Source organism: Nycticebus coucang, chromosome 2 (assembly GCF_027406575.1).
Source record: "Nycticebus coucang isolate mNycCou1 chromosome 2, mNycCou1.pri, whole genome shotgun sequence".
Taxonomy (NCBI): domain Eukaryota; kingdom Metazoa; phylum Chordata; class Mammalia; order Primates; family Lorisidae; genus Nycticebus; species Nycticebus coucang.
The window spans coordinates 172,598,060-172,625,226 of record NC_069781.1 but is presented as its reverse complement, the minus strand read 5'-3'; the positions used below and the strand labels follow the sequence as shown (position 1 = coordinate 172,625,226).

Below are 27,167 nucleotides of genomic sequence, written 5' to 3'. Positions count from 1 at the left end.
AATGCAGTCCCTATTAAAGCTCCAATGTCATACTTTAAATATCTCAAAAAAATAATACTTCGTTTTATGTGGAATCAGAAAAAAACCCTCAAATAGCCAAGACATTACTCAGAAATAAAAACAAAGCAGGAGGAATCACAGTACCAGACCTCAAGACTATGCTATAAATCGATAGTGATCAAAACAGCATGGTACTGGCACAAAAACAGAGGGGTCGATGTATGGAACAGAATAGAGAACCAAGAGGTGAACCCAGCTATTACTGTTATTTGATCTTTGACAAGCCAATTAAAAACATTCAGTGGGGAAAAGATTCCTTATTTAACAATTGGTGCTGGGTGAACTGGCTGGCGACCTGTAGAAAACTGAAATTGGACCCACACCTTTTACCATTAACTAAGATAGACTCTCACTGGATTAAAGATTTAAACTTAAGACATGAAACTATAAAAATACTAGAAGAAAGTGCAGGGAAAACTCTTGAAGAAATAGTCCTGGGCGAATATTTTATGAGGAGGACCCCCTGGGCAATTGAAGCAGCATCAAAAATACACTACTGGGGAACACTTCTACACTGCTGGTGGGAATGCAAATTAATACATTCCTTTTGGAAAGAGGTATGGAGAACACTTAGAGATCTAAAAATAGATCTGCCATTCAATCCTATAATTCCTCTACTAGGCATATACCCAGAAGACCAAAAATCACATCACAACGAAGATATTTTATGTTTATTGCAGCCCTATTCATAATTGCCAAGTCATGGAAAAAGCCCAAGTGCCCATCGATCCACAAATGGATCAATAAACTGTGGTATATGTACACCATGGAATATTATGCAGCCTTAAAGAAAGATGGAGACTTTACCTCTTTCATGTTTACATGGATGAGCTGGAACATATTCTTCTTAGTAAAGTATCCCAAGAATGGAAGAAAAAGTATCCAATGTACTCAGCCCTACTCTGAAACTAATTTATGGCTTTCACATGAAAGCTATAACCCAGTTACAACCTAAGAATAGGGGAAAGGGGGAAAGGGAGGGAGGGAGGGAGGAGGTGGGCAGAGGGAGGGGGATTGGTGGGATTACACCTGCGGTGCATCTTACAAGGGTATATGTGAAACTTAGTAAATGTGGAATGTAAATGTCTTAGCACAATAACTAAGAAAATGCCAGGAAGGCTATGTTAATCAGTGTGATGAAAATCTGTCAAACAGATTTTCTATGAAACTAGTGTATGGTGCCCCATGATCACATTAATGTACACAGTTATGATTTAATAAAAAAAATTAAAAATAAATAAAAATACACTACTGGGACCTGATCAAACTAAAAAGCTTTTGCACAGCCAAGAACACAGTAAGTAAAGCAAGCAGACAGCCCTCAGAATGGGAGAAGATATTTGCAGGTTGTGTCTCTGACAAAGGTTTAATAACCAGAATCCACAGAGAACTCAAACATATTAGCAAGAAAAGAACAAGTGGGCAAGGGACTTGAAGAGAAACTTCTCTGAAGAAGACAGGAGCATGACCTACAGACACATGAAAAAATGCTCATCATCTTTAATCATCAGAGAAATGCAAATCAAAACTACCTTAAGATACCATCTAACTCCAGTAAGATTAGCCCATATCACAAAACCCCAAGACCAGAGATGTTGGTGTGGATGTGGAGAAAAGGGAACACTTCTACACTGCAGGTGGGAATGCAAATTAATACATTCCTTTTGGAAAGATGTTTGGAGAACACTTAGAGATCTAAAAATAGATCTGCCCTTCAATCCTATAATTCCTCTACTAGGTATATACCCAGAAGACCAAAAATCACATTATAACAAAGAAATTTATAGCTTTCATATGAAAGCTATAACCCAATTATAATCTAAGAATATGGGGAAGGGGGAGAGGGAAGGGAAAGGAGGGAGGGTGATTGCTGGGATTACACCTACAGTGCATCTCACAAGGGTACATGCGAAACTTACTAAATGTAGAATGTAAATGTCTCAACACATTAAGAAAATGCCAGGAAGGCTATGTTAACCAGTGTGATGAAAATATGTCAAATAGTATATAAAACCAGGGTATGGTGCCCCATGATTGCATTAATGTACACAGCTATGATAAAAGAAAAGAACAGAAAAGAAAAGAAAAGAAAAGAAGTTCCTTAGGTAAAAGGAATAGGATTTCAGACAGAAAACTGGATCTACCGGCAGCACCTGTGGCTCAAAGGGGTAGGGCGCCGGCCCCATATGCTGGAGGTGGCGGGTTCAAACCCAGCCCCGGCCAAAAAAAAAAAAAAAAGAAAAGAAAACTGGATCTACATAAAGAAATGAGGATCGGGAGGCGCCTGTGGCTCAGTGAGTAGGGCGCCGGCCCCATATACCGAGGGTGGAGGGTTCAAACCCAGCCCCAGCCAAACTGCAACAAAAAAATAGCCAGGCGTTGTGGCGGGCGCCTGTAGTCCCAGCTGCTCGGGAGGTTGAGGCAAGAGATCGCATAAGCCCAAGAGTTAGAGGTTGCTGTGAGTCCTGTGACGTCATGGCACTCCAGTGAGGGCTGTAAAGTGAGACTCTGTCTCTACAAAAAAAAAAGAAATGAGGATCTTTGAGAATAGTTAAAATGAAAGTAAATATAATAGATACTTTTTCATGCTTTTAATCATGCTAAAAGATGATTATCTAAAGCAAAAATAGTAGCAAAGTTCTGTGGGTTTAAAGCACATATAAAAGTAAAACATATGAAAATAATAGCCCAATGGGCGGCGCCTGTGGCTCGGTGAGTAGGGCGCCGGCCCCATATGCCGAGGGTGGCGTGTTCAAACCCAGCCCGGGCCAAACTGCAACAGAAAAATAGCTGGGCGTTGTGGCGCGCGCCTGTAGTCCCAGCTGCTCGGGAGGCTGAAGCAAGAGAATCGTGTAAGGTTGCTGTGAGCCGTGTGACGCCACGGTACTCTACCCGAGGGCGGTACAGTGAGACTCTGTCTCTACAAAAAAAAAGAAAAAGAAAAGAAAATAATAGCCCAAAAGATGAAAGAATAAAGTTGGGAGTATACTATGTAAGTATACATACATAAAACAGTATGATATTATTTAAAGGTTCATTATGATTAACTCAAAATGTTTATTATAAACCCTAGAGCAACCATGAAAAATCTCACAAAATTTTTGCAAATAAAGGAAAAGTCAATAGTGGAGATAAAATGTAATCATATAGAGTACACATAGAATACACAGTTAAGCTAAAAGTAGGCAGAGCAAAAGGAAAACGGGAATAAAGACTAGATGAGACAAGCAGAAAAATGCTAGCATTAAGGTAGATTTTAATCGAACTCTATCAATAAGTGATATAAATACACCAATTAAATTATTGAGGTCAAAATGAATAAAAAGGCAAGACCAAACTATGTGCTATCTATAAGCAGTTCCTATTAAATATAGAAACATTGTTACATTAAATGTCAAAGAATAAAAAAAGATACACCTTGCAAACATCAGTCCTTTAAGAAAAGCTGGGGTAATTATGGCAGCATCAAACTAAGCAGACTTCAGAAAAAGGAATATGACCAGGAAGAAAAAGTGATATCACATGATAATAAATAGTCTAATCACCAAGAAGACATAACCTAAATGTATATAATCCTAAATATATTATGCACCATAAAACTTCAAAATACAAGAAGCACTGGCGCACGGTGCCTGTGGCTCAAAGTAGGGCGCCAGCCCTATATACTGGAGGTGGCCGAACTCAGCCCCAGCCAAAAAAACTGCCAAAACAAACAAACAAACAAAAAAAACCAAGAAGCAAAAATTGATAGAACTGGCTGGGCACAGGGGCTCACATCTGTAATACTAGCACTTTTTTTTGTTTTTGTAGAGACAGAGTCTCACTGTACAGCCCTCAGGCAGAGTGCCGTGGCGTCACATGGCTCACAGCAACCTCTAACTCTTGGGCTTAAGCGATTCTCTTGCCTCAGCCTCCCGAGCAGCTGGGACTACAGGTGCCCGCCACAACGCCCGGCTATTTTTCTGTCGCAGTTTGGCCGGGGCTGGGTCCGAACCCGTCACCCTCGGCATATGGGGCCAGCGCCCTACTCACTGAGCCACAGGCGCTGCCCAATCCTAGCACTTTTAGAAGCTGAGGCAGGTAGATCACTTGAGCTCAAGAGTTTGGCACCAGCCTGAGCAAGAGTGAGGCCCTGTCTCTACTAAAAACAGAAAAAATGCTAGCCAGGTGTGGTGGCAGGCAACTGAGGTCCCAACTATTTGGGAGGCTGAGGCAGAAGGATCACATAAACCCAAGAGTTTGAGGTTGATGTGAGCTAAGTTGAAGACATGGCATTCTAGCCTGGGTAACAGACTGAGACTCTCCTGTCTCAAAAAAAAAAAAAGAAATGATATTACTGAAAAAAAAATAAATTCACAATTACAGTTGGTCACTTCAATATTCTTCTCTCAGTAACTGACAGAACAAGTAAACAGAAAACCTGTAAGGATACAGAAGAATAAACCACACTATCCTGAAGATGTGGTTTACAGCTGGTGTGGAATAAAGAATAAACCACACTATTCTGGTTTCCTGGCCCATTTAAATTGACAGAAGATGTCACTACTAATTGTACAATATTTACTCAAGAGCACATGAAACAGTCAACAGGATAAATCATATCCTTGGCCATAAAACAAACCACAACAAATTTGAAAGAACAGGCCAGGCACAGGGACTCCAGCCTGTAATCCTAGCATTCCAGGAGCCTGAGGCAGAAGGCTTGCTTGAGGCCAGGGGGTGGAGACCAGCCTAAGCAAAAATGAGACCCTATCTCTACAAAAAAATAGAAAAATTAGCCAAGCGTTGTGGTGGGTGCCTGTAGTACCAGCTATTTGGGAGACTTAGGCAGGAGAATCACTGGAGCCTAGGAGTTTGAGGTTGTAATGAGTTGTGATGACACTACTACACTCTGGCCCAGATGACAAAACAAGACTCCCTCTCTCAAAAAAAAGAAAAGAGGAAATTTGTAACAGTATATACTTTGTAACAGAGTATATACAAGTCAGAATTAACCTATAAATCAATAATAGAAAGAGATCTGGACAATCCTCAAACATGTGAAAATTAAGCAATACAATTCTAAATAATGAATGAAAAATGAAGTCACAAAGGAAGTTAAAAAAACTGGAAATGAATAGTAATGAAAATTAGAAGTCTTCGATTAATGGGTTCTGTTTCCACCTTATAACCCCCAAAAGTAATTAAACTCAAAGCACATATAAGGAAATAAAGAAAATCAATAAAACTGAAAATAAAGAAATCCAATTAAACTAAAAGCTGATTATTTGAAAAAATTAATATTGATTAAACCTCTAACCAAACTAGCCAAGAAAAGAGACAAAGTAAACCATATCTAGAATGATCCAAGAAACATTATTACAGGTACTACAGACATTACAAAGAGTTACTCTAACTATAAAAATATATAATCATCATGGCGGGGGGCGCCTGTGGCTCAGTGGGTAGGGCACTGGCCCCATATACCGATGGTGGGTTCAAACCCAGCCCTGGCCAAACTGCAACAAAAAAATAGTCGGGCACTGGGGCAGGCGCCTGTAGTCCCAGTTACTCAGGAGGTTGAGGCAAGAGAATCTCCTAAGCCCAGGAGTTGGAGATTGCTGTGAGCTGTGTGACGCCATGGCACTCTACAGAGGGCAATAAACTGAGTCTCTGTGTCTACACACACACACACACACACACAAAAAAAAAAATATATATATATATGTATATATGAAATCATTAGCTAACCCAGAAAAAAAGGGGAGAAATCCCAAATACACAAAATAAACAGGGAATACAAACAAAAATAAGGAAAAGGTAATAGAAAAGGGATTCTATCTCCAGTAACAGTACAATACTATGTACCTGCTAGGAAAAATAAAAATCTTTTACAAAAATTATAAAATCCCGCCTACGGTGACAAAACAAAAAAGGACTGTAACAAATGGTAAAGACAATAGGAAGACTCAATATCATAAAGGTGGCCATTGCCCCTAATTTAATCTAACCATCATTCACATCATAGTAAAAAGACCAGATTTTTAAAGCATCCTAAAGTCATGAATTACTTAATGTCAGGGATACATTCTCCGAAATACATCATTAGGCCATATCCTTGTGCGAACTCATAGAATGTACTTACATAAACATAAACCTTATAGCCTATTACACACTATGCTATATTTCTATTGCTCCTAGGCTACAGACCTAGGAGTTAACAGCATGTTACTGTAATGAATACTACAGACAGCGGCAACACAATGGTAGGCACCTGTGTTTCTAAACAGAAAAGGTACAGTAAAAATATGGTACTATGTTACGAAATCATCATTGTATATAAGGTTTGTTACTGATGGAAACACTGTAATGTGGCAGCGCATGCCTGTGCCAGAATCATTAACAACTTTTGTATAATCTGTAAGCCGTGAAGCCTTTGGGTCCCATAAACGGGAAGAGCAATAAATTCAATAATGGAGAAATTAAAAACGTGTGCATGGCAAAAAGCACCAGTGTCAAAGTCAAAAGACCAAACATACCCGCTATCATAGAACATCGAGTACCAGCTGGCTGTGAGACCTTGGATAAATCACTTCCCCTTTCTGAGTTTCCCTTTCTTTTCAGTTGATACTGAGATGATAATAACGGCAGTCACAGGACAGATGTGAGGAAGAGAAGTCTACTACACGGAAAACACTGACAGGAGAGCTCTCACTCAGTGAGACGTCGAGAGCATCTGAAACCCGCAGGTTCTAGTCCTCCCACCGCCCCGCCAGGCACAGGACGCAGCCCGCCGCATCCGGGGCGTGGCCAGGCGCGCCCGGCTCCGCCCTCACCCCTCCGCGGCGGGGTCTGGTGGGCGCGCGCCCGCCGGGGCTTCCGGACTCGCTCCCGCGCTGCCTGAGACCCTCGCCGCCCCGCGGAGGCGCGGCTCCTGACAAAGGGAGAAAGGCGAGCCCCTACTGCCGCCCTCCTCTCTGCCGTCTCCTCCCACACACGTTCGGCCAGGCAAGCCCCGCCGGCCACCCCCCAAGGAGGGCACCGCGCAGCCCCAGATGCCGCCCCGAGGGTCACTGCCGCCTGCGAGTCGCCGAAGTTTGGGCTCCCTCTCCGCGCGCGCTGCAGCCCATCCTCATCTCCTTCCCCTCCGCCCCCAGGCCGAGCGAAAGTACCTGGCAGCCCCCTCTCATACCTGGAGGGGCACAGTTCCCACTCGTGGTTTAGTGCCACGCCCGGTCACGGCGCGGGGCGGTGAAGACGCGCGGAGACTGGGGTTCTGTCACCGACTCGCAGCTGAAGTGGGGGAAGGGCGGCCACAGGCGAGCTCGTAGCACTGCACATGCGCAGACGCAGGGGCTGCTCGCCTTTCCCAGGGTCCTCTGAGCGGTGGTCCGTGGGACTTTCGGGACTACACTTCCCACAAGCCTCCGGGGCAGTGCCTTTAGGGACTCTAAGGAAAGTCCACTGCTCGATTGGTTTGGAGGGTCGGGCGAGCTCGGTCCAAGATGCTCCTTTCTCCCACTGCTTCTCCCCGAAATACAAAAATTTGGCCTTTAAAGATCACACACGTAATCTATGATAACTGTATTTAAATTAGGAAATATGCACAAAATAAAAAAAGAAAGCAGGTATCACGAATTTCACTTTTCAAAGATTAACATTAAATCTACACCTTTCTGGTGTGTGTGTGTATATATATATGTATATATACTTTTTTTTTTTTTTTTGCAAGACTGGCCATGAGGATACCGTGCTGCAACTACCTTTTTCCTTTCGTTTTTTTCCTGTCCAGCTTTATTGAGGTATACTTGATCATTATAAAAATTGTATATATTTAAAGGTGTACAACTCGATAATTTGATATATATATATATATACATTGTGAAGTATACACCATGGTTAAGGTGTTTCAATCATGGCAGCAGCAAAGAATTTCTCTAGGCCGACATTAGGATAATAAAAGTACAAGTTTACTTTCTATTTTAGAAGGAGAGGCGGAAGAAGACAGCAGAGAGAAGGGAGATGGCCTGGACTCCCAAAGAAAGAAAGGAACGATGCCCTCCCTGAGATCCAGTAGGTAGCGGAATTTCAGTGGGACAAAAAATGTTTTTGTAGGGCCGCGCCCGTAGCTCAGTGGGTAGGTCGCAGGCCACATACACCAAGGGTGGTGGGTTCGAGCTGGGCCTGGGCCTGCTAAACAACAATGACAACTGAAACAACAACAACAACAAAAAAAATAGACTGGTGGTGTGGCTGGCGTCTGTTGACCCAGCCAGTCAGGAGGCTGAAGCAAGAGAATCACTGCTTAAGCCCAAGAGTTTGAGGTTGCTATGAGCTATGACGCCATAGCTCTCTACGGAGAGTGACATAGTAAGATTTTGTCTCAAAAAAAATAATAATTTATTATTTCACTATAAAGACTGGCCATTCTTATAAGCACAATCAAGCTAATTAACATATCAGTCACCTCACATTATAGTTAACATTTTTTTGTTCTTATGTGATAAGAACACTTTTAAGATCTACCTTTGTCTCATGAGAAAAAAAAAAAACTGCCCTCTTAGCAAATTTCAAGTTTGTGCTGTTGTTAACTATTGTCATGTGGTACATTAGCTCTTCAGAACTTATTCAGCTTGTGTAACTGAGACTTGGTACCTCTTGACTACCATGTCCCCATTTCCCCTTCACCTACAGTTCCTTTTCTTTTTTATTTTTAGAGCAATTTCAGGTTGACAGCAAACTTTGAACAGAAAGTGCAATGAATTCCCATATAACCCTTGCCCTTACACATATATAGCTTCCTCCCATCAACATGCTGCACCAGAGTGGTACTTTAGTTACAACTGATGAACCCATATTGACACATTAGCTCTCAAATTCCATAGCTTACCGTGGGGTTTACTCTTGGTATTGTACAGTTTCTGGGTTTTGACAAATGCATATATCCACCATTACGGTATCATACAGAATAGTTTTACTGCCCTTAAAATTCCCTGAGCTTACTTAGTCATCCCTCTCTCCCCCAGCCCCTGGAAATCTTTGATCTTTTCACTGTCTCCACAGTTTTGTCTTTTCCAGAGTGGTGAAAATATAGTTGGAATCAAACAGCATATAGCCTTTTCAGATCAGCTTTCACTTAGTAATAAGCATTCTACTACATGTCTTTTAGTGGTGTAATAGCTAATTTCTTTTTTTTTTTTACACTGATTGCATTTGTTAGATAAAGTCCCTCTTGCAATCACGTCTTGCCCCCAGAAGATGTGGCACACACCAAGGCCCCACCCTTCCCTCTCTCTGCTTTTCCTTACTCCCCCCCACCCATGACCTTAATTGTCATTAATTGTCCTCATATCAAAATTGAGTACATAGGATTCGTGCTTCTCCATTCTTTTGATGCTTTACTAAAGAATAATGTCTTCCACTTCCATCCAGGTTAATACGAAGGATGTAAAGTCTCCATATTTTTCATAGCTGAATAGTATTCCATGGTATACATATACCACAGCTTGTTAATCCATTCCTGGGTTATTTAGGCTGTTTCCACTTTTTTTTTTTTTTTTTTTTGCGGTTTTTGGCCGGGGCTGGGTTTGAACCCGCCACCTCTGGCATATGGAGCCGGGGCCCTACTCCTTTGAGCCACAGGCACCACCCCTGTTTCCACATTTTGGCGATTGTAAATTGAGCTGCAATAAACAGTCTAGTACAAGTGTCCTTATGATAAAAGGATTTTTGTTCTCCTGGGTAGATGCCCAGTAATGGGATTGCAGGATCAAATGGGAGGTCTAGCTTGAGTGCTTTGAGGTTTCTCCATACTTCCTTCCAGAAAGGTTGTACTAGTTTGCAGTCCCACCAGCAGTGTAAAAGTGTTCCCTTCTCTCCACATCCACGCCAGCATCAGCCGTTTTGAGATTTTGTGATGTGGGCCATTCTCACTGGGGTTATATGGTATCTCAGGGTGGTTTTGATCTCATAGTTCATTTCTTTATAGTACCACATGGTATTCCCCTGTCTGGATGTACCGCCAGGTTCTTTAAATCATTCACTTACTGAAGAATATCTTGGTTGCTTCCAAGTTTGGGCAACTATGAATAAAGCTACTCAGGTTTTCGTGTGAATGTTTTTTTTTTGTTGTTTTGTTTTGTTTTTTCTTTTTTTTGGCCGGGGCTGGGTTTGAATCCACCACCTCCGGCATATGGGACCGGCGCCCTACTCCTTGAGCCACAGGCACCACCCTCGTGTGAATGTTTAAGCATCCAGCTCCTTTGGGTAAATAGCATGATTGCTGGATTGTGCAGTAAGAGGATTTTAGTTTTGTAAGAAATTGCCAAACTGTCTTCCAGAGTGGCTATACCTTTTTGCATTTCCACCAACAATAAGGAAGAGTTCCTGTTGCTCCAAATTCTCACCAACATTTGGTGTTGTCAGTGTTTTGGATTTTTAGCCATTCCAGTAGGTTTGTTGTGGCTCAGCGCCTGTGGCTCAAGTGGCTAAGGCACCAGCCACATACACCTAAGCTGGCAGGTTGAATCCAGCTTGGGCCCGCCAAACAATGACGGCTGCAACCAAAAAATAGCCAGGCATTGTGGCAGGCACCTGTAGTCCCAGCTACTTGGGAGGCAGAGGCAGGAGAATTGTTTGAGCCCAGGAGTTGGAGGTTGCTATGAGCTGTGATGCCACAGCACTCTACCCAGGGCGACAGCTTGAGGCTCTGTCTCAAAAAAAAAAAAAGGTTTATTGTGGTAGCAACTAATTTTTTTTTAATTTATTTTTGCAACTAATTTTTAATTTAAGTAATATAGTCTCAAAACAGGTTTATAGATAATGTGTTTTCACCAATGTTCATAGCAGCACCATTCACAGTATTCAAAGGTAGAAATAACCCAAGAATCCACCAATTGATAAACGGATAAAGAACTGTGGTATAGATGAGAGTGTTTGTAGTGAGAATAAGACGGAGTCAGGCTAGGGCTGAGACGACACGCTGGTCTGGTCCATTTAGCTCCTATGTGACCTTTACCTCATGTCTGTCATTCCTGCTGTTTTTTTTAAATTCTGGTTTAACCTAAAAGGGTATATCTTGAATAGTTAAGGGCAATCATTTTAGAAGATTAACTTTTTTTTTTGAGACAGAGTCTCACTTTGTCACTCTTCGTAGAGTGCTGTGGCATCATAGCTCACAGTAACCTCAAACTCTTGGGCTCAAGCAATTGTCTTGCCTCAGCCTCCCAAGGAGCTGGGACTACAGGGGCCTGCCACTACGCCTGGCTACTTTTTAGCGATAGGGTCTCGCTCTTGCTCAGACTGGTCTCAAACTCCTGAGCTCAAGCAATCCACCCACCTCAGCCTCTCAGAGTGCTGGAATTACAGGCTTGGGCCACCGTGCCCCGCCTGAGATTAACTTTTGAATTGAAATGTTGTTTTGAGTCATGGGTTATGCCAATTATAGTTTTTTAAGATAAAGTTTAACGTGGCTTTTGCTTTGAACTTTGAACTTTGCTTGGAACTACAGTTTTGGAAATGGAAGAACAGAACAGTCTTGGAGAGGCTACTCTCACTGTTCTCCAGAATTTTTGGCCTTCTGACAAAGTTTGGTGGACCTGTCCCCATCTCTGCCTATTGGCTGACAGTGACAGGTGGCTGGACTCTCTTTGTCCAGTAACATATACATACTATGGACAATGGATATTATTTAGCCATACAAAATAATGAAGTTCTAATACATGCTACAACATGAAAGAACCTTGAAAATATGCTAATAAACCAGACACAAAAGGAAAAATGTTGTATGATTTCACTTATATGAGGTACCTAGAATAGGCAAATTCATAGAGACACAAGTGAAAGAGACTTTCACAGGGACTTTCAAAGTTACCAGGGACTGGGGAAGAAGGGCTAGGAAGCTAGTGCTTAAGAGGGTACAGAGTTTCTGTTTGGAATGATGAAAAGTTCCAGAAAGAGACAGTGGTGATGGTTATACAAGGTTATGGATGTGTTTAATGCCATTGAATTGTATGTTTTGCTTTTTGATTTTTTTTGTTTTTTGAGACAAAGCCTCAAGCTGTCACCCTGGGTAGAGTGCCTTGGCATCACAGCTCATAGCAACCTCCAACTCCTGGGCTCAAGAGATTCTCCTGCCTCCGCCTCCCAAGTAGCTGGGACTACAGGCGCCCACCACAACACCCAGCTATTTTTTTGTTTACAGCCATCATTGTTGTTTGGTGAGCCTGGGCTGGATTCAAACCTACCAGCTCAGGTGTATGGGGCTGGTGCCTTAGCCGCTTGAGCCACAGGTGCTGAGCCTGCTTTTTAATTTTTATTATTGGTATGTTTTTAGAGACGGACTCTCAGCCTGTTGACTAGCCTGGAGTGCATTGGAGCAATTATAGACTACTGCCACTTTGCACTTCTGGGTTCAAACAATTCTCCTGTTTCAGCCTCCATGCCCACTAACTTTTTAGTTTTTTTTTCCAGAGATAGAGACTTGCTATGTTGTCTAGGTCGGTCTCAAACTCCTAGTCTCAAGGATCACTGGGATTATAGGCATGAGCCACCACACCTGGCTCAAAATTGTACAAAAAGCCAAATAGGGCGGTGCCCGTAGCTCAGTGGGTATGTATTGGCCATGTACACTGAGGCTGGCAGGTTTGAACCCGGCCCAGGCCGGCTAAAACAACAATGATAACAACAAAAAAATAGCCAGGCATTGTAGTCCCAGCTACTTGGGAGGTTGAGGCAAGAGAATTGCTTAAGCCCAAGAATTTGAGGTTGCTGTGAGCTGTGACACCACAGCACTCTACCCAGGGCGACAGCTTGAGACTTTGTCTCAAAATAAGTAAATAAAAAGTCAAATAAAGACTCAGGAATATATATTACCTTAGTGTCTGTTTTCAGAGTACTAGTGAAAGACTGGAATATTCTAGGATTGCTATTTGTTTTTTGTTTTTTGTAGAGACAGAGTTTCACTTTATCCCCCACTGTAGAGTGCTGTAGCATCACACAGCTCACAGCAACCTCCAACTCCTGGGCTTAGGAGATTCTCTTGCCTCAGCCTCCCGAGCAGCTGGGACTACAGGCACCCACCACAACGCCTGGCTATTTTATGGTTGCAGTTTTGGCCGGGGCTGGGTTTGAACCTGCCACCCTCAGTATATGAGGCCAGCGCCCTGCCCACTGAGCCACAGGCGCCGCCCCCAGCATTGCTATTTGGCAACTACTGACAATCTGAAGGGAAAACATTAGGTTCCTAAGATTGCCCATTAGGACAATGAGATGTAAGTTGGATTTAAGATTTATATTTTAAAATGGAAGCTACAAAATAGTTATAAAGACATGATAAGTGAATATTTTCTATATTCTTTGGATGAGAAGAAGCTATAACTTCTCAGAAATTATGAAGGAAATTATCGACAAGTTTATAGAAAAAAATAAATTCTGAAAAAAATTGCTATGGGCAAAGTTAAAGAGAAAATAAACTGTGGAAATACATATAATGCATGTATGAAAGACAAACGATAAATAGTCTTAATTTATAAAGTTCTTTTACAAGTTAATTTGAAAATAAACACCTTAGTCAGGTACAGGTGACTGAGGCCTGTAATACGAGCACTTTGGGAGGCTGAGGTGGCAGGATCACTTGGGCCCCAGGAGTTCTGGGCTGTAGTGAGCTGTGATCACATCACTGCATTCTAGCCTGGGGGACAGAGTGAGACCCTGTCTCTAAAATAACAAATATAGTGCTCACTTCAGCAGCACATATACTAAAATTTGTGCTGAATGATACAGAGAAGTTTAGCATGGCCCATGTGCAAGCATGATATGCAAATTCATGAAGTGTTCCATATTTTAAAAAAATAAAATAGGTCAGGCGCGGTGGCTCACGCCTGTAATCCTAGCACTCTGGGAGGCCGAGGAGGGTGGAATGCCTGAGATCAGCCTCAGCCAGAGCAAGACCCCGTCTCTAAAAATAGTCAGGCATTGTGGTAGGCACCTGTAGTCCCAGCTACTTGTGAGGCTGAGGCAAGAGAATCACTTGAGCCCAAGAGTTTGAGGTTGCTGTGAGCTGTGATGCCACAGAAATATACCTGGGCGTCAAAATGAGACTCTGTCTCAAAAAAATAGAAAAAACAAAACAAGAAGGCTTGGTGCCCATAGCTCAGTGGTTAGGGTGCTGGACACATGCACTGGGGCTGGTGGGTTTGAACCTGAACCCAGCCAGCTAAAAAACAATGACAACTGCAACAAAAAATAGCCAGGCATTGTGGTGGACTCCTGTTGTCCCAGCTACTTGGGAGGCTGAGGCTAAAGAATAACTTAAGCCCAAGAGTTTGAGGTTGCTGTGAGCCACGGCACTCTACCAAGGGCAACATAGTGAGACTCTGTCTCAAAAAAAAAAAAAAAATATATATATACAAAATAAAAATAAAAAGTTTGATGGCTAAAGATATCAATAAACAATTGGAGAGGAAATACTTAAGGAAATAAATTTACTAAAAATTTTTAAAAAGCAGTGTCATAACATATGTAATATCATTTTGTCCTATACATTTGGCCAATTTTTAAAGAACAATAATACTCAGGATTGGAGAAATTTGGAAAATATTTTTTATGCAATTCTGGTGTGAGTATAATGTAAACTTTTTTTATGAAGCCCTCATTGTGTAGAAATTTTAAAATTACAAATTATCATAACCTTAATTTTGTGCAAAGATAGATGTTACTTACACTGCCATTTATATTTACAAAACATTGCAGATTTAGCTGGGCCTTGTGGCAGACAACTATAGTCCCATGTACTTGGGAGGGTGAGGCAAGAGGATCCCTTGAACCTAGAAGTTTGAGATTGCTGTGAGCTAGGAGGCCATGGAACTCTAGCCTGGGCAACAGAGTGAAACTGTCTCAAAAAACAAAACAAAACACTACAAATGATCTAAAAATCTTTCAGTATAAGTAAAATAGAATGTGGTGATATATAATAGAATTTGGGGAGACAGTGAAAATGATAATGTGAACTAACTACACGGGGGAGGCGTCTAATCCATTGAGAAATGAAAAAAATGCAAATCATACAAGAAAATGTAGAGTGTGATACCTATTTTTGTATTATAACATCTATACATAGTTTTAAAAGACAAAACACTGATATATACAAAGAGAATGGAGAATCCCCCCAACACACACATACACACACACACACACACATACACACACACACACACACACACACTTCCCCTAACTGCTTATTCATGCCAACTCTGAGTAAGTACTGTGTGTGTGGGGCTATATTTCTGGAGAATATGCAAGATTCAAACCCACATTATCTTCTATTAATTTTCCCTTAGGAATAGAGTAAAGAATATTTTTGAAAAACATATTGCATGTTTTTATTTAATTGCTGTTTGTGTTTGACTTTCCACTGGAATTTCAGAATGGTCTTTCCTCAATCAACGCCACCACACATGGTTGTGGTTATTTAGTCTCCATTCATAACATGTTGCAGTATCTTGGTTCTTCCAACTAGCGGCGATATCGGCGATATCCCCACTAAGTACATGCTTGGGTGACACTTCTGTGGAAAGTAAAGAGGTTTTAATTGTTAATAGTAGTGACAGTGTAAGGGGAGCAAACGTCCTAAAGCATAAATAACACTGTGATTTGTTCATAGAAAATTGACAAAAAAATTCTTTTATTCACTAAAGTGACATCGCCATGTGACAGAATCACATATCACTATACATGATCACATCAATGAACTTTTGTACTCTATTAGAATCCATTGGTCTTTCTTATACTTTGAATGGATCTTTCATACAAGCATGATTTTATAACATCATGCCTTGGTCATCTGAAAAATACTGGTTCACTGAGTCATGCAGATCTTCTAAATGTTGAAACATTTTATTACGCAGTATCAAACAACCACATTATCATCACCACTGGTCTCATCAGAAAAACTTTAAGTATTGGGAAACAGATATACACTTTTGCCAAAATTCTATTTTATGTTATATATCTTTTTACTATTGAGCAATAAATATGACCAGTTGTTTTCCTGGAAGTGACAGCTCCCTTCATTCATTTTTGAGAAAATGGCTGCCAGATATACAGTCAAAATAGCCATTGTTTGACCATCATTCATTCTTTTAAGCAGAAATAGCTCCATAAGAAAAGCAGCTAGTTTTAGCTCATGACTCAAACAGCTGCACCGGGGCTTTTTCTGGAGATCATCCTCATGCTTCTGTGCAGAGCACAAGTAGTTTCTGTGTACTTTCTATTTCATCAGACAGAATGTTAAAAAGACACACACTCAAAAGTAAAGACTTAATATAATTAATCATTTCTGCTGTTTCATCAAGGTCATTCTTTTCTTTTCTTTTTGAGACAGAGTCTCTGTCGCCCTGGGTAGAGTGCTGTGGCATCACAGCTCCAACCTCAAACTCTTACACTCAAGCGATTCTCTTGCCTCAGCCTCCCAAGTAGCTGGGACTACAGGCGCCCACCACAATGCCTATTTTGTTGTTGTTGTTGTTATTGTTGTCGTCATTATTATTTAGCAGACCCAGATGGGTTCGAACTTGCCAGCCCCAGTGTATGTGGCTGGCGCCCTAACCACTGAGCTATGGGTGCCGGGCCCATTTATTTTTATTTTTGTTTATTTACTTTTTTGAGACAGAGTCTCACTATGTCACCCTCAGTAGAGTGTGGCATCACAGCTCACAGCAACCTCAAACTCTTGGGCTTAAGAGATTCTCTTGCCGGGAGGCGCCTGTGGCTCAGTCGGTAGGGCGCCAGCCCCATATACCGAGGGTGACAGGTTCAAACCCGGCCCCGGCCAAAATGCAACCAAAAAGTAGCCGGGCGTTGTGGCGGGCGCCTGTAGTCCCAGCTACTTGGGAGGCTGAGGCAAGAGAATCGCCTAAGCCCAGGAGTTGGAGGTTGCTGTGAGCTGTGTGAGGCCATGGCACTCTACCGAGGGCCATAAAGTGAGACTCTGTCTCTACAAAAAAAATTAAAAAAAAAAAAAAAAGAGATTCTCTTGCCTCAGCCTCCCAAGTAGCTGGGACTACAGGCACCCACCACAATGCCCAGCTGTTTTTTTGTTATTGCTGTCATTGTTGGTTAGCAGGCCCTGGCTGGGTTCGAACCCACCAGCCCCAGTGTATGTGGCTGGCGCCCTAACCACTGAGCACCCACATTGCATTTAATTCTCATGTCTTCTTAGGCTTTTGTTGGTTGTGACAGTTTCTCACACTTTATTTTGGAACTTTGACAATTTTAAGGAGGGTTGGACAGGCATTTTGTAGGATGCTCCTCTGCTAAAATGTTTTTCTTGTGATTAGACTGGGGTCTGGGGAGGAAGACCCTAGAAGTAAAGTGCCATTTTCATCACATCATGTCAAGGGTACTGCATTAATTTCCTAGGGCTATCGTAACAAAGTGCCAACAACATAAATTTCCACTCTTGACAGTGAGAAATCTGGCTACCATTTACTATCTATTAATGTTTACTTAATTATTCAATTCCCATGTGCATGTACAGGTATGTCAGAATACAAACAAGTATAATACTGATGTGCAGTTCCTTTTGTCTTTTATCTTACAAACTCCATTTGTTTCCAAAATTATGTTAGGTCGGCCCCTTTCCCCCACCCTCTTCATTGAGCTGGTTAGACACTTAGACTATCTTGTTGCAGTCTGCATTCATTCCTGGGATATCCTAGCCTCCTAAGTGATTTTTTTTATTTTTTGAGACAGGGTCTTGCTCTACTGCCCAGGCTAGAGTACCAAAGAGTCATCATAGCTCACTGCAGCCTGAAACTCCTGGGTTCAAGTGATCCTCCTGCCTCGGCTTCCTGAGTAGCTGGAAAAACAGGTGCTTCAGCAACACTCAGCTACTTTTTCTGTTTTTAGTGGAGGAGTCTCACTCTTGCTCAGGTTGTTTTCAAACTCCTGACCTCAAGCAATTCTCCCACCTTGGCCTCCCAGAGTGCTAGGATTACAGTTATTAGCCACCACACCTGGCTTCTTTGCCCATTTAATTTAATTAATTTATTAATTTTTTGAGATAGAGTCTCACAATGTTGCCCTTGGTAGAGTGAGGCGGCGTCACGGCTCACAGCAATCTCAAATTCTTGGGCTTAAGCAATTCTCTTGCCTCAGCCTCCCGAGTAGCTGGGACTACAGGAGCCCGCCACAATGCCCAGCTATTTTTCCGTTGCAGTCGTCATTGTTGCTTAGCAGGCCTGGACTATGTTCAAACACACCAGCCTTGGTGTATGTGGCTGGCACCATAACCACCGTGCTACAGGTGCCTAGCTATTCTTTTCCCATTTTAAAATTAGGTTTTTTCTTACTGTTGAGTTTTAAGGACATCCAGATTTTGGTTTCTAAATACCATTTTTGACTAAAAAAAAAAAAAAAAACAAGACTAGAGGCCGAGTGTGGTGGCTCATGCCTGTAATCCTAGCACTCTGGGAGGCCAAGGCCAGTAGATTGTTTGATCTCTAGAGTTTTAGACCAGCCTGAGCAAGAGCAAGACCCCATCTCCAAAAAAATAGCTGGGTGTTGTGGCGGGGGCCTATAGTCACAGCTACTTGGGAGGCTGAAACAGGAGGATTGCTTGAGCCCCAAAGTTTGAGGTTACTGTGAGCTAGGACACCATGGCACTCCACTGGGGGTGACAAAGTGAAACTCTATCTCCAAAAAACCAAACCAAACCAAAACAAAAGAAACCAAGATTACTTGGAAAAATAGTTGATCATAAGGCTGGTGCAAGGAAAAGACAAGATGAGCCTGGAGCATCTTATGGCGATAGGAAGTAAGGAAGTCCTCAAAAAAAGGCAAAGGGAGGCCTGGCAGGGTGGCTCACTCCCGTGTTCCTAGCACTCTGGGAGGCTGAGGCAGGTGGATTGCTTGAGCTCAGGAGTTTGAGACCAGCCTGAGGAAAAACAAGACCCAGTCTCTACCAAAACTAGAAAAACGAGCCTGGTGTCATAGAGGATACCTATAGTCCCAACTACTTGGGAGGCTGAGATAAGAGGACCACTCGAGCCCAGCAGTTTGAGGTTGCCGTGAGCTACGACGCTACAGCACTCTAACCAGGGCAACAGAGTGAGACTTTGCCTCAAAACAAACAACAACAACAAAAACCAGAAAAGGGGCAGCGCCTGTGGCTCAAAGGAGTAGGGTGCTGGCCTCATATGCTGGAGGTGGCAGGCCCCAGCCAAAAACTGCAAAAAAAAAAGGAAAAAGGAAAAAGAAAAGAAAGAAAACTACCCTCCAACGCGTGATGACACATCCTTTTATTTTTGTACTACCACACAAAACCATCCCCATGCCACTTTCTCTCTGGGAGACACTTCTTTAGAGAATATTCTCAATGCCTCTCCTTACTTCCTGCAAGTGATTAAACTACTGATCAAGCAAGACCTAAATTTTTGGAGAAAGTCATTTGTTACTCTACTTGCCAGGCTAACAAACTCTAATCTTTCCAGTAAAAGAAGTAGGAACTCATTCAAATGTGGCTAGGTGAAGAACCCAACTAGAGTAAGGTAGGAGTTTGTATTCCTGTCTTGATTGAGAAGGAAAGTGAAGCTAGGGATAGCTGTGTCTCAGTAACGTTACCAACGTGCGTCTTCACAATTGCTGTGGGGGAAAAAATCAAGCTAGGAATTAGCTTCAACAACAGCCAAATCACTCCAGCATGGTCCTGGGTTCTGCCCAGGGGAGGAGGCAGATGAAAGAGATGAGAAGTCTTTTCTTTCACCTACCTGGCGAGCATCCTCAGTTCTCCTCTTCCAGGCAGTCTTCCTGGCTTGTCCACTGCCTCCCCCTGTTGCACCCCAAACGGCCTCCCTGGGTTCCCAATTGATGCCCAGCTGGCAGCACACTCAAGTGTGACAGTGGTGCTGAGATATAGGGCCAGGAGGAACTGGCCAGGTGAAGGGTCTGGCAACGTGCCAGGTGTAGGCACAGCGTGTACTCTGGCCCCGAGCCAGGATGGAACTCAAAGAGTACACAGGGACTGGAAGGGAAGCTGGAGCTTGGAGGTCAAAGAGGAGAGGTTGGAAGAAAGTGGATAGGTCAGCAGGAACCAGCAGGACTTTTAAGGCAGCTGCAGGATTTTAAGCCACGGAGTGGCCACTATCCCTGTTTCTCTGGCTGTCTGGTGAATCGCACTTCTTTATAAATACTGCCCCTGGCCACAGCCTGAACCGCTAGACCTGCAGGAACCACCTTAAGTCAGAGCGCGCCACCTTAAGCAGGCCCCGCCCCCGGCGTGGCCAATGGGCGGGCGGCACTACTGGCTTTCCGCCCACCTGCCCTGGTACCCGCAGCTTTCTGGCTGCCCAGCCATGGCCCGCTTGCTCAGGACTGTGACCTGGGGGCTGTTCCCCTGGAGGGGCTACTGCTCTAGGGCGACGCAGGTAGGACCACCCCGGGAAGGGAGGGAGGCCTGATCCCAAGTTCCCCAGGCCCGCGATGCGCCAGCACCGCGCGACCTGACCTTTGGGCAGGGGATCCCTGGGCTCATTCCGTGTCAAGTGTGGGGTGAGATGGCCCGAAGCGTCCCCGCTGCCACGAGTGGGGCTGGAGATTCAATGGAAGGTTTGTGGGTCCCAGGACCCGCCGCAGGGACTATGCGTAGTGTTTGAAAGAATGTCTGGGGTGCATGGACCTGGTTCTCAACGGGCTCTCCCGTGTCTTGTTGGCCTCCTTTGCCCGTTTGTGAAGTGGGAAGAAATCTCCAAAAGGGCTCCAAGAGCCCTAGGAGTCCCCATCAAAGGTAGGGTGAGGTGGGGCTATGAAAGCTTTTCATCCCTGTCATTCCCTGATCAAGCTCAGAGTCTCCAGTGCCTGGGCAGTGCTTGGTGGTGGAAACAAGAGTGACTTTTTCTTTTCTTTTTTTTCTTTCTCCCCTCCTCTCCCCTCCCCTCCCCTCTTTTCTCTTCCCCTCCCTTCCCTTCTCTTCCTTTTCTTTCCCTTCCCTTTCTTTTAGACAGAGTCTCACTTTGTCGCTCTCAATAGAGTGCCATGGTGTCATAGATCACAGCAGCCTCAAACTCTTGGGCTCAAGTGAGCCTCTTGCCTCAGCCTCCAGAGTAGCTGGGACTACAGGCACCTGCCACAATACCTGGCTTTTTTTTTTTTCCAGAGACATGGTCTTGCACTTGCTCAGGCTGGTCTTGAACATATGAGCTCAGGCAATCCACCAGCCTCAGCTTCCCAGAGTGTTAGGATTACAGGCGTGAGCCACGGCACCCAATAACAACCCCCCCCCCAACATACACACACTTTTATGACAGTCTCACTCTGTTGCTTGGACTAGAATCCATGGCCTCAGCAACCTCAAATTCCTGTGCTCCAGTGATTCTCTTGCCTCAGCCCCCCCATGTAGCCAGGACTATAGGCCTAGGCCACCATACCGGACTAATTTTTCTATTTCTAGTAGAGACAGGGTCTTGCTCTTGCTCAGGCTCATCTTGAACTTCTGATCTCAAACCTAGTACTCTTGGCTTCCCAGAGTACTAGGATTATATGAGCTACCACACCCAGCCTTGCACTTTAGTGACCTTTTCAATTCCCTAAGGCAGGGCTGGCTCCTGAAGGAATCCTACTAACATCCTTTTTGAAGAGTGAATCTGGATGTGTGGTGGCTTATGCCTGTGGTGGCTTATGCCTCAGCCAGGTGCATTGCTTGAGCTCAGGAGTTCAAGACCAGCCTGAGCAAGAGTGAGACCCCATCTCTACTAAAAATAGAAAAACTAGCCAGTGGTAGGGGTGGGTGCCTGTAGTCCCAGATACTTAGGGGTGAGGCAAGAGGGTTGCCGTGGCACTCTATGGAGGGTGACAAAATGAGAGTCTGTCTCCAAAAAAACAACAAAAAAGTGGATTTATTTTTGTTCGGTGGTAGTTTTTCTGAAGGGAAATGTTGACCTCAATGGTTCTATTTGGAAAAGGGGCATTCCTATGTAGTGGGTTTGCTTAAAGTGGGCCCACTGGCTGAGCAGGCCCCTAGGAAGGGTGTCAGTTGGGGCAGCTGTGACTGGCAAGTGTCTCTGGCAATTGTTTCTCCCCTGCAGGCTGAAGTCAGCAAGGACTTTGTGGAGGCCCTGAAGGCGGTGGTGGGGACTCCCCATGTGTCCACTGCCGCTGTGGTCCGAGCACAGCATGGGCAGGATGAGTCGATGCACAGGTGTGGAGGGGCTTGTAGGTTTCTTTCCCTTGCCAGAAACCCTGGCTGCGAGAGAGGGTCCTGGGTTATCTTCTTCCCACCCACCTGTTTTGGGGTGCTCTGGCATTCTCCTTCCAGAGGGTGTTCTCTGCCCTTTGCTCACCGTGTAGCCTCAGACCTACGATACCTCCAGCTTCCTTAAAAGGAGGGCAGGGACAGAGGGCACTCCACCCTCTAAATCACTGAGGGTTTGATTCTAGGTGCCAACCTCCAGATGCTGTTGTGTGGCCGCAGAATGTGGACCAGGTCAGCCAGGTGGCAGCCCTGTGCTATAGCCAAGGTGTGCCCATCATCCCATTTGGCACAGGCACCGGGCTTGAGGGTGGCGTCTGCGCTGTGCAGGTAAGGTGGTGTTCCCCTCCATCCCTGGGGCTGGTCTCAGCACACTTGGTACACTTGTGGCCACCTCCTTTACTACACACAGCTGTTCCATGTCCAGCCCTTGAGCTACCTGCCATCCAGGCTTTGGTCTGGCTGCTGGGAGGTCAGCTTAGGGTAGGATCCAGGGGTTGTGGCCTGGTCAGGACCTAGGTCAGTGGCCTTCTTGGTTCCTTTTCCATCAGGGTGGTGTCTGTGTTAATTTGACCCATATGGACCGAATCCTGGAGCTGAATGCAGAAGACTTCTGTGTGGTGGTAGAGCCTGGCGTCACTCGCAAAACTCTTAACACCTACCTGAGAGACAGTGGCCTCTGGTTTCCTGTGGGTAGGCCTGGGTTTTGTGGACCTTTCCTGGGCCCTGAGGACCAGTGGTGGCAGGGCTGTTTCTGGGGTTTAGGGGCCAGCTGAAGGGAAAAGGCTCCCCCCCCCCCACAGCCTGTCTCCTGCACTCTGGCCTCTAGACCCTGGAGCAGACGCCTCTCTCTGTGGCATGGCAGCCACTGGGGCCTCAGGCACCAATGCGGTACGCTATGGCACCATGCGGGAAAACGTGCTCAACCTGGAAGTGGTGCTGCCTGACGGGCGACTGCTTCACACGGCAGGCCGAGGCCGCTATTTCCGGTGAGTGGCCCCCCTGCCACTTCTTGTAGCCCTGAACTCTGATGGGGTGGCCTTTCCAGTAGAGAGGAGGTTGGCTGTGGCTGTGGAGGACACCTCTTCCTCTAGCTGGCCTCCTGCCTGGACAGGCTAGACTTCTGAGGGCCTGGAAGCCCTGTTGCATGGGCCAAAGGTGATAGTACTGGAGTTTGCTCTCCTGGTCTGAGGCTGATTTGGGTTGTGGAGCAGAAAACATTGGGCTGAGGAACATCTATCTTGCTGGCCAGTTGGCACATGAGGACAGTGCTCTGGGTTCCTGCCCCAGCCTTCTGGCCACAGGTCCCTCATCATGTGGTCTGGGCACTGACCTACCTTGTGTTCCTGGGGACCAGGAAAAGTGCGGCCGGCTACAACCTCACGGGGCTCTTTGTGGGCTCTGAGGGGACATTGGGCCTCATCACAGCCACCACCCTACGCCTGCACCCTCTCCCTGAGGTCACTATGGCTGCCACCTGCGCATTCCCCACTGTCCAGGCTGCTGTGGACACCACTGTACACATCCTCCAGGCTGCAGTGCCTGTGGCCCGAATTGGTGAGTGGGGACCAGGCAGTTGGATGGGCTCCCTGGAAGAGGCTCCCCCTTTGAAAGGCCAGGTCTTACCTGGCCTGCCCTCTCCCTGGTCCCAGAGTTCCTGGATGAAGTCACAATGGATGCCTGCAACAGACACAGCAAGCTGAACTGCTCCGTGGCGCCCACACTCTTCCTCGAGTTCCATGGCTCTGGGCAGGCGCTGGCAGAGCAGGTGCAGCAGGCAGGTATGCTGGGGTATTGGGTGGCCTGCCTGTCCCAGGGTGGGGCCCGGTACCAACCCTTCTTCCCACTGCAGAGGAGATAGCTCAGCACAACGGAGCCTCCCACTTCTCTTGGGCCAAGGAGGCTGAGGAACGCAGTCAGCTCTGGGCAGCGCGGCACAATGCCTGGTATGCTATCCTGGCCCTGCAGCCAGGCTGCAAGGTGAGCTGGCTGGGGTGGAGGTGGAGCCCACAACAGCCCTAAGGCCTTTCTTCTACCCACCATTCCAAGGCACAGAGCAGCAGGTGGTGGCCCAAGGGGGCAGGGCCTAGCTGAGCAGGTTCTAGACTACAGACTTCCCCCCTCCACCCCAACCTCCTGCCCTGCCAGCCATTTCTCAGACCCTGTCTAGAGAGAAAGCACAGTTGTCTGACACACCCTTGGGAGCCCTTCCTGTGAGCCAGGCCATGGGGCTAGTGCTATGCGCTTAGGCGTTGTAAACAGAAGGTTTCCTGGAGGAGACAGTGGAGAGGAAAGTATTAGCACAATGTGGAAGGGGAGGAAAATTTCTGTGGGGGGGACCTGGTACACATAGCTTGTTGGGTGGAGAGGGGGGAATGAGGCCTAGAGAAGAGCAGACATTTCCTGTGTCCTGGCCACAGTGATCCCTTACCTTCAGGTGGGCAGGAGCTGAGGGGAAGGACCTCACTGGCCTGCCTTCTGATTAGGGCTATTCCACCGATGTGTGCGTGCCCATCTCCCGGCTGCCAGAGATCGTGGTGCAGACCAAGGAGGACTTGAAGGCCTTGGGACTCACAGGTGCTCCCTGTTGGAGGGGAGGTGTTGGGGCTGCCCAGAGCCTGGGCCAGGCGGAGGGATGGGAGTCTGGGCTCCAAGTAACAGTTCTGTCTTCTGGGCCCCCAGGAGCCATTGTTGGGCATGTGGGCGACGGCAACTTCCACTGCATCATGCTGGTCAACCCAGATGACACCGAGGAGCTCCACAGGGTTGAGGCCTTTGCAAAACAACTGGGCAGGTCGGAGCAATGTAGGTTGGGGGATAGAGCGCAGGGGGAGGGGAAGCCCACTGAGGCCCTTTCCTCCCTGCCCCTAGGCAGGCTCTGGCTCTGCACGGGACGTGCACTGGAGAACATGGCATTGGGCTGGGCAAGCGGCAGCTACTGCAGGAAGAGGTGGGCGCCGTGGGCATAGAGACCATGAGGCAGCTGAAGGCCACTCTGGATCCGCGAGGCCTCATGAACCCAGGCAAGGTGCTGCAGTGAGATGCTCTGGATACTCACAATACCCAGACTTTGGTGCCCCTGTTCTGGAACTTTCCTTCATGCCACCAGCCCTTCAAGATTCTGTGTTCACATGCCAGCTAGCCCTCTAAATCTGGGGTCCATGGCCATAAGGCTGGAAGAGAACTCTGGGTACTGGGCTCCTCCCTGGCCCCCTTGCTACTCCAGGGAGCCTTTTATCCAGTAAATGACCCAGGCTGGTTCTGGTAAAGCTGCCTCTTCTCTGCTCTCTTACACATCCTGTCCTGGCTGGGAGAAATGGTGTGGGTCCACCCAAAGACTCAGATGACACCCCTCCTTTGATGCCTCCCCACTGCTGAGGGCCCAGGACCCTTCCCCCCACACCTGTGACAGGAGTGCTCCTTTCCTTGTGTGGGAAAGGACGTGCCACTCCCTGTTGATAGCTCTTCTCCTTGGGGCCCTCCAAACAAATTTGAAACCAATTTGCAGCCGTTCCCTTCGTTCCCACTCAGGGTTCTGTCCTTTAGCCAGTGATGCCTTGTTTTGGGCCCGTCCTTTTGACTTGATGCTGCCTGGGGAGCAGGGGTAGTGCCCAGGCTTCCCAAAGAAACCAGGTTACTGTCTCAACTACTCTGTGTGAGAACTTTAGGCCTGGGGACCTGCCGGTGGCAGATGTCACTATGACGGGCCCTGCAATATACTGTAAACATGTTCCTTAAGCAGCAGCTGCCAGTCATTGAAAGTGGAGGTGAAACTTTTCTTTGTGCCACACCTCTTTATGGTATTGGGCTACCAGCTTTTTGTTTTTTATTTTTTGAGACAAGGTCTTGCTCTGTCACCCAGGCCCAGGCAATCCTCCCGCTCAGCCTCCTTCTCAGTAGCTGGACTACAGACGTAAGCCACCATGCTCAATTGATTTTTACATTTTTTTGTACAGATAGGGCCGTTACCTAGGCTGGTCTTGAACTCCTGGGCTCAAGTGATCCTTCCACCTTGGCCTCCCAAAGCACTAGGATTATAGGCAGGAACCACTGTGCCAGCATGTTACAAACAAACCTTTTTGCCCTCAAAGTCAAGGTCTGTCCACCCTGGGGCTTGTTTGGAGACCTTGGCATGTGTTCCCTGTAAGCCCACTAGAGGGCGCCCAACATCATGAAGCTTGGACACCACAGCATCTGCTGTGGGCAGCTGTGGCTCAGGACTCACCTGTCTTGGCCAGTAGCTCTCAGCTCTGGGCCACCCACCTCCCAGGGTTAGAGAGAGGTCGGGCTGCCAGGAAGCTGGTCTAAATCCTCCACCACCACCCATGCATGTCCAAGAAGCTGGTAGCGCTGCCTCCTCTTCCCTACCCTCTGGGGCCTTGTTCCGCTTAGGAGTGGGACTGGGTGAGGGATGGGGGGCAGCAGCCCCTCCTAATCACCCACACCCTCCCTTGTCCCCCTCCCACCCATCAGCTGTTCAGGCAGTGCTGCCAGGCTCTGGGCAGAGGCAACCTTGTGGTGACCCCTCAGTTTGGCCTGAGCTCCCTTTCTCTGTGACGTTCCTGTTCCCTGCTGCCTTAGGAGCACTGACTGTGCAAAGGGTGGTTTGGTGGCATGTTTCATGGGCCCTCCCTAAACCACTCCAGCTCACGTGTGCTTGTCACAGAGACACTGCTACCTAGCCCTTCCCCCTGCAGGCAAAACATCTGCTAACCCTGACCCCTCCCCACCGACTCCAGGTGTGGGAGGGTTCCTCTCCCCCTCCCCACACACACACACACTAGGCAGGACTCTTCTCTGATGGGTCCTCCAGTGCCTGGCAACTAGTAGGTGCTCAGCAAATGACCATCTCCCCACAAATTTTTATTAAGAAACATTACAAACA

General features: G+C 46.1%; 2 protein-coding genes and 1 non-coding gene across 6 annotated transcripts in view; 2 read left to right on the top strand and 1 right to left on the bottom strand.

Moving 5' to 3' along the window:
* ZFP1 (ZFP1 zinc finger protein) overlaps positions 1-7,374 on the bottom strand; it is a 38,163-nt gene extending 30,789 nt beyond the window's left edge. Inside the window, exon 1 of one of the 3 annotated variants that reach the window (XM_053608015.1) lies at positions 7,212-7,374. The gene's annotated coding sequence lies outside the window, so the exon portion shown is untranslated. Of the gene's footprint in view, positions 1-867; positions 924-7,211 lie in introns of those variants that run through there. The other 2 variants (XM_053608010.1, XM_053608023.1) reach the window with 2 other exon arrangements.
* A 6,398-nt stretch (positions 7,375-13,772) lies between these two features.
* LOC128580073 (U6 spliceosomal RNA) lies at positions 13,773-13,884 on the top strand. The gene has a single exon (XR_008378429.1). It is a non-coding gene; the product is annotated as a U6 spliceosomal RNA (small nuclear RNA).
* Positions 13,885-20,309: 6,425 nt separating this feature from the next.
* LDHD (lactate dehydrogenase D) lies at positions 20,310-25,551 on the top strand. Of its 2 annotated transcripts, none has more exons than XM_053607986.1 (11): positions 20,310-20,462; positions 22,119-22,231; positions 22,471-22,612; positions 22,834-22,975; positions 23,112-23,271; positions 23,640-23,839; positions 23,935-24,063; positions 24,135-24,262; positions 24,769-24,859; positions 24,965-25,076; positions 25,158-25,551. In XM_053607986.1, the coding sequence occupies exons 1-11, from the start codon at positions 20,322-20,324 to the stop codon at positions 25,249-25,251; spliced, it is 1,452 nt and encodes a 483-aa protein (XP_053463961.1). In that variant the 5' UTR covers positions 20,310-20,321; the 3' UTR covers positions 25,252-25,551. The 2 variants fall into 2 exon arrangements, with proteins under 2 accessions (XP_053463961.1, XP_053463954.1); XM_053607979.1 differs by having other exon boundaries at positions 25,154-25,551.
* Positions 25,552-27,167: the final 1,616 nt, after the last annotated feature.

Excerpts from the sequence above, each read along its gene's own strand:
- LDHD (XM_053607979.1), top strand. The coding sequence starts at position 20,322 with ATGGGCGGGCGGCACTACTGGCTTTCCGCCCACCTGCCCTGGTACCCG. Across the intron at positions 23,840-23,934 it reads AGTGCCTGTGGCCCGAATTG|AGTTCCTGGATGAAGTCACA; the intron begins GTGAGTGGGGAC and ends CCCTGGTCCCAG. Across the intron at positions 24,263-24,768 it reads CCCTGCAGCCAGGCTGCAAG|GGCTATTCCACCGATGTGTG; the intron begins GTGAGCTGGCTG and ends CCTTCTGATTAG.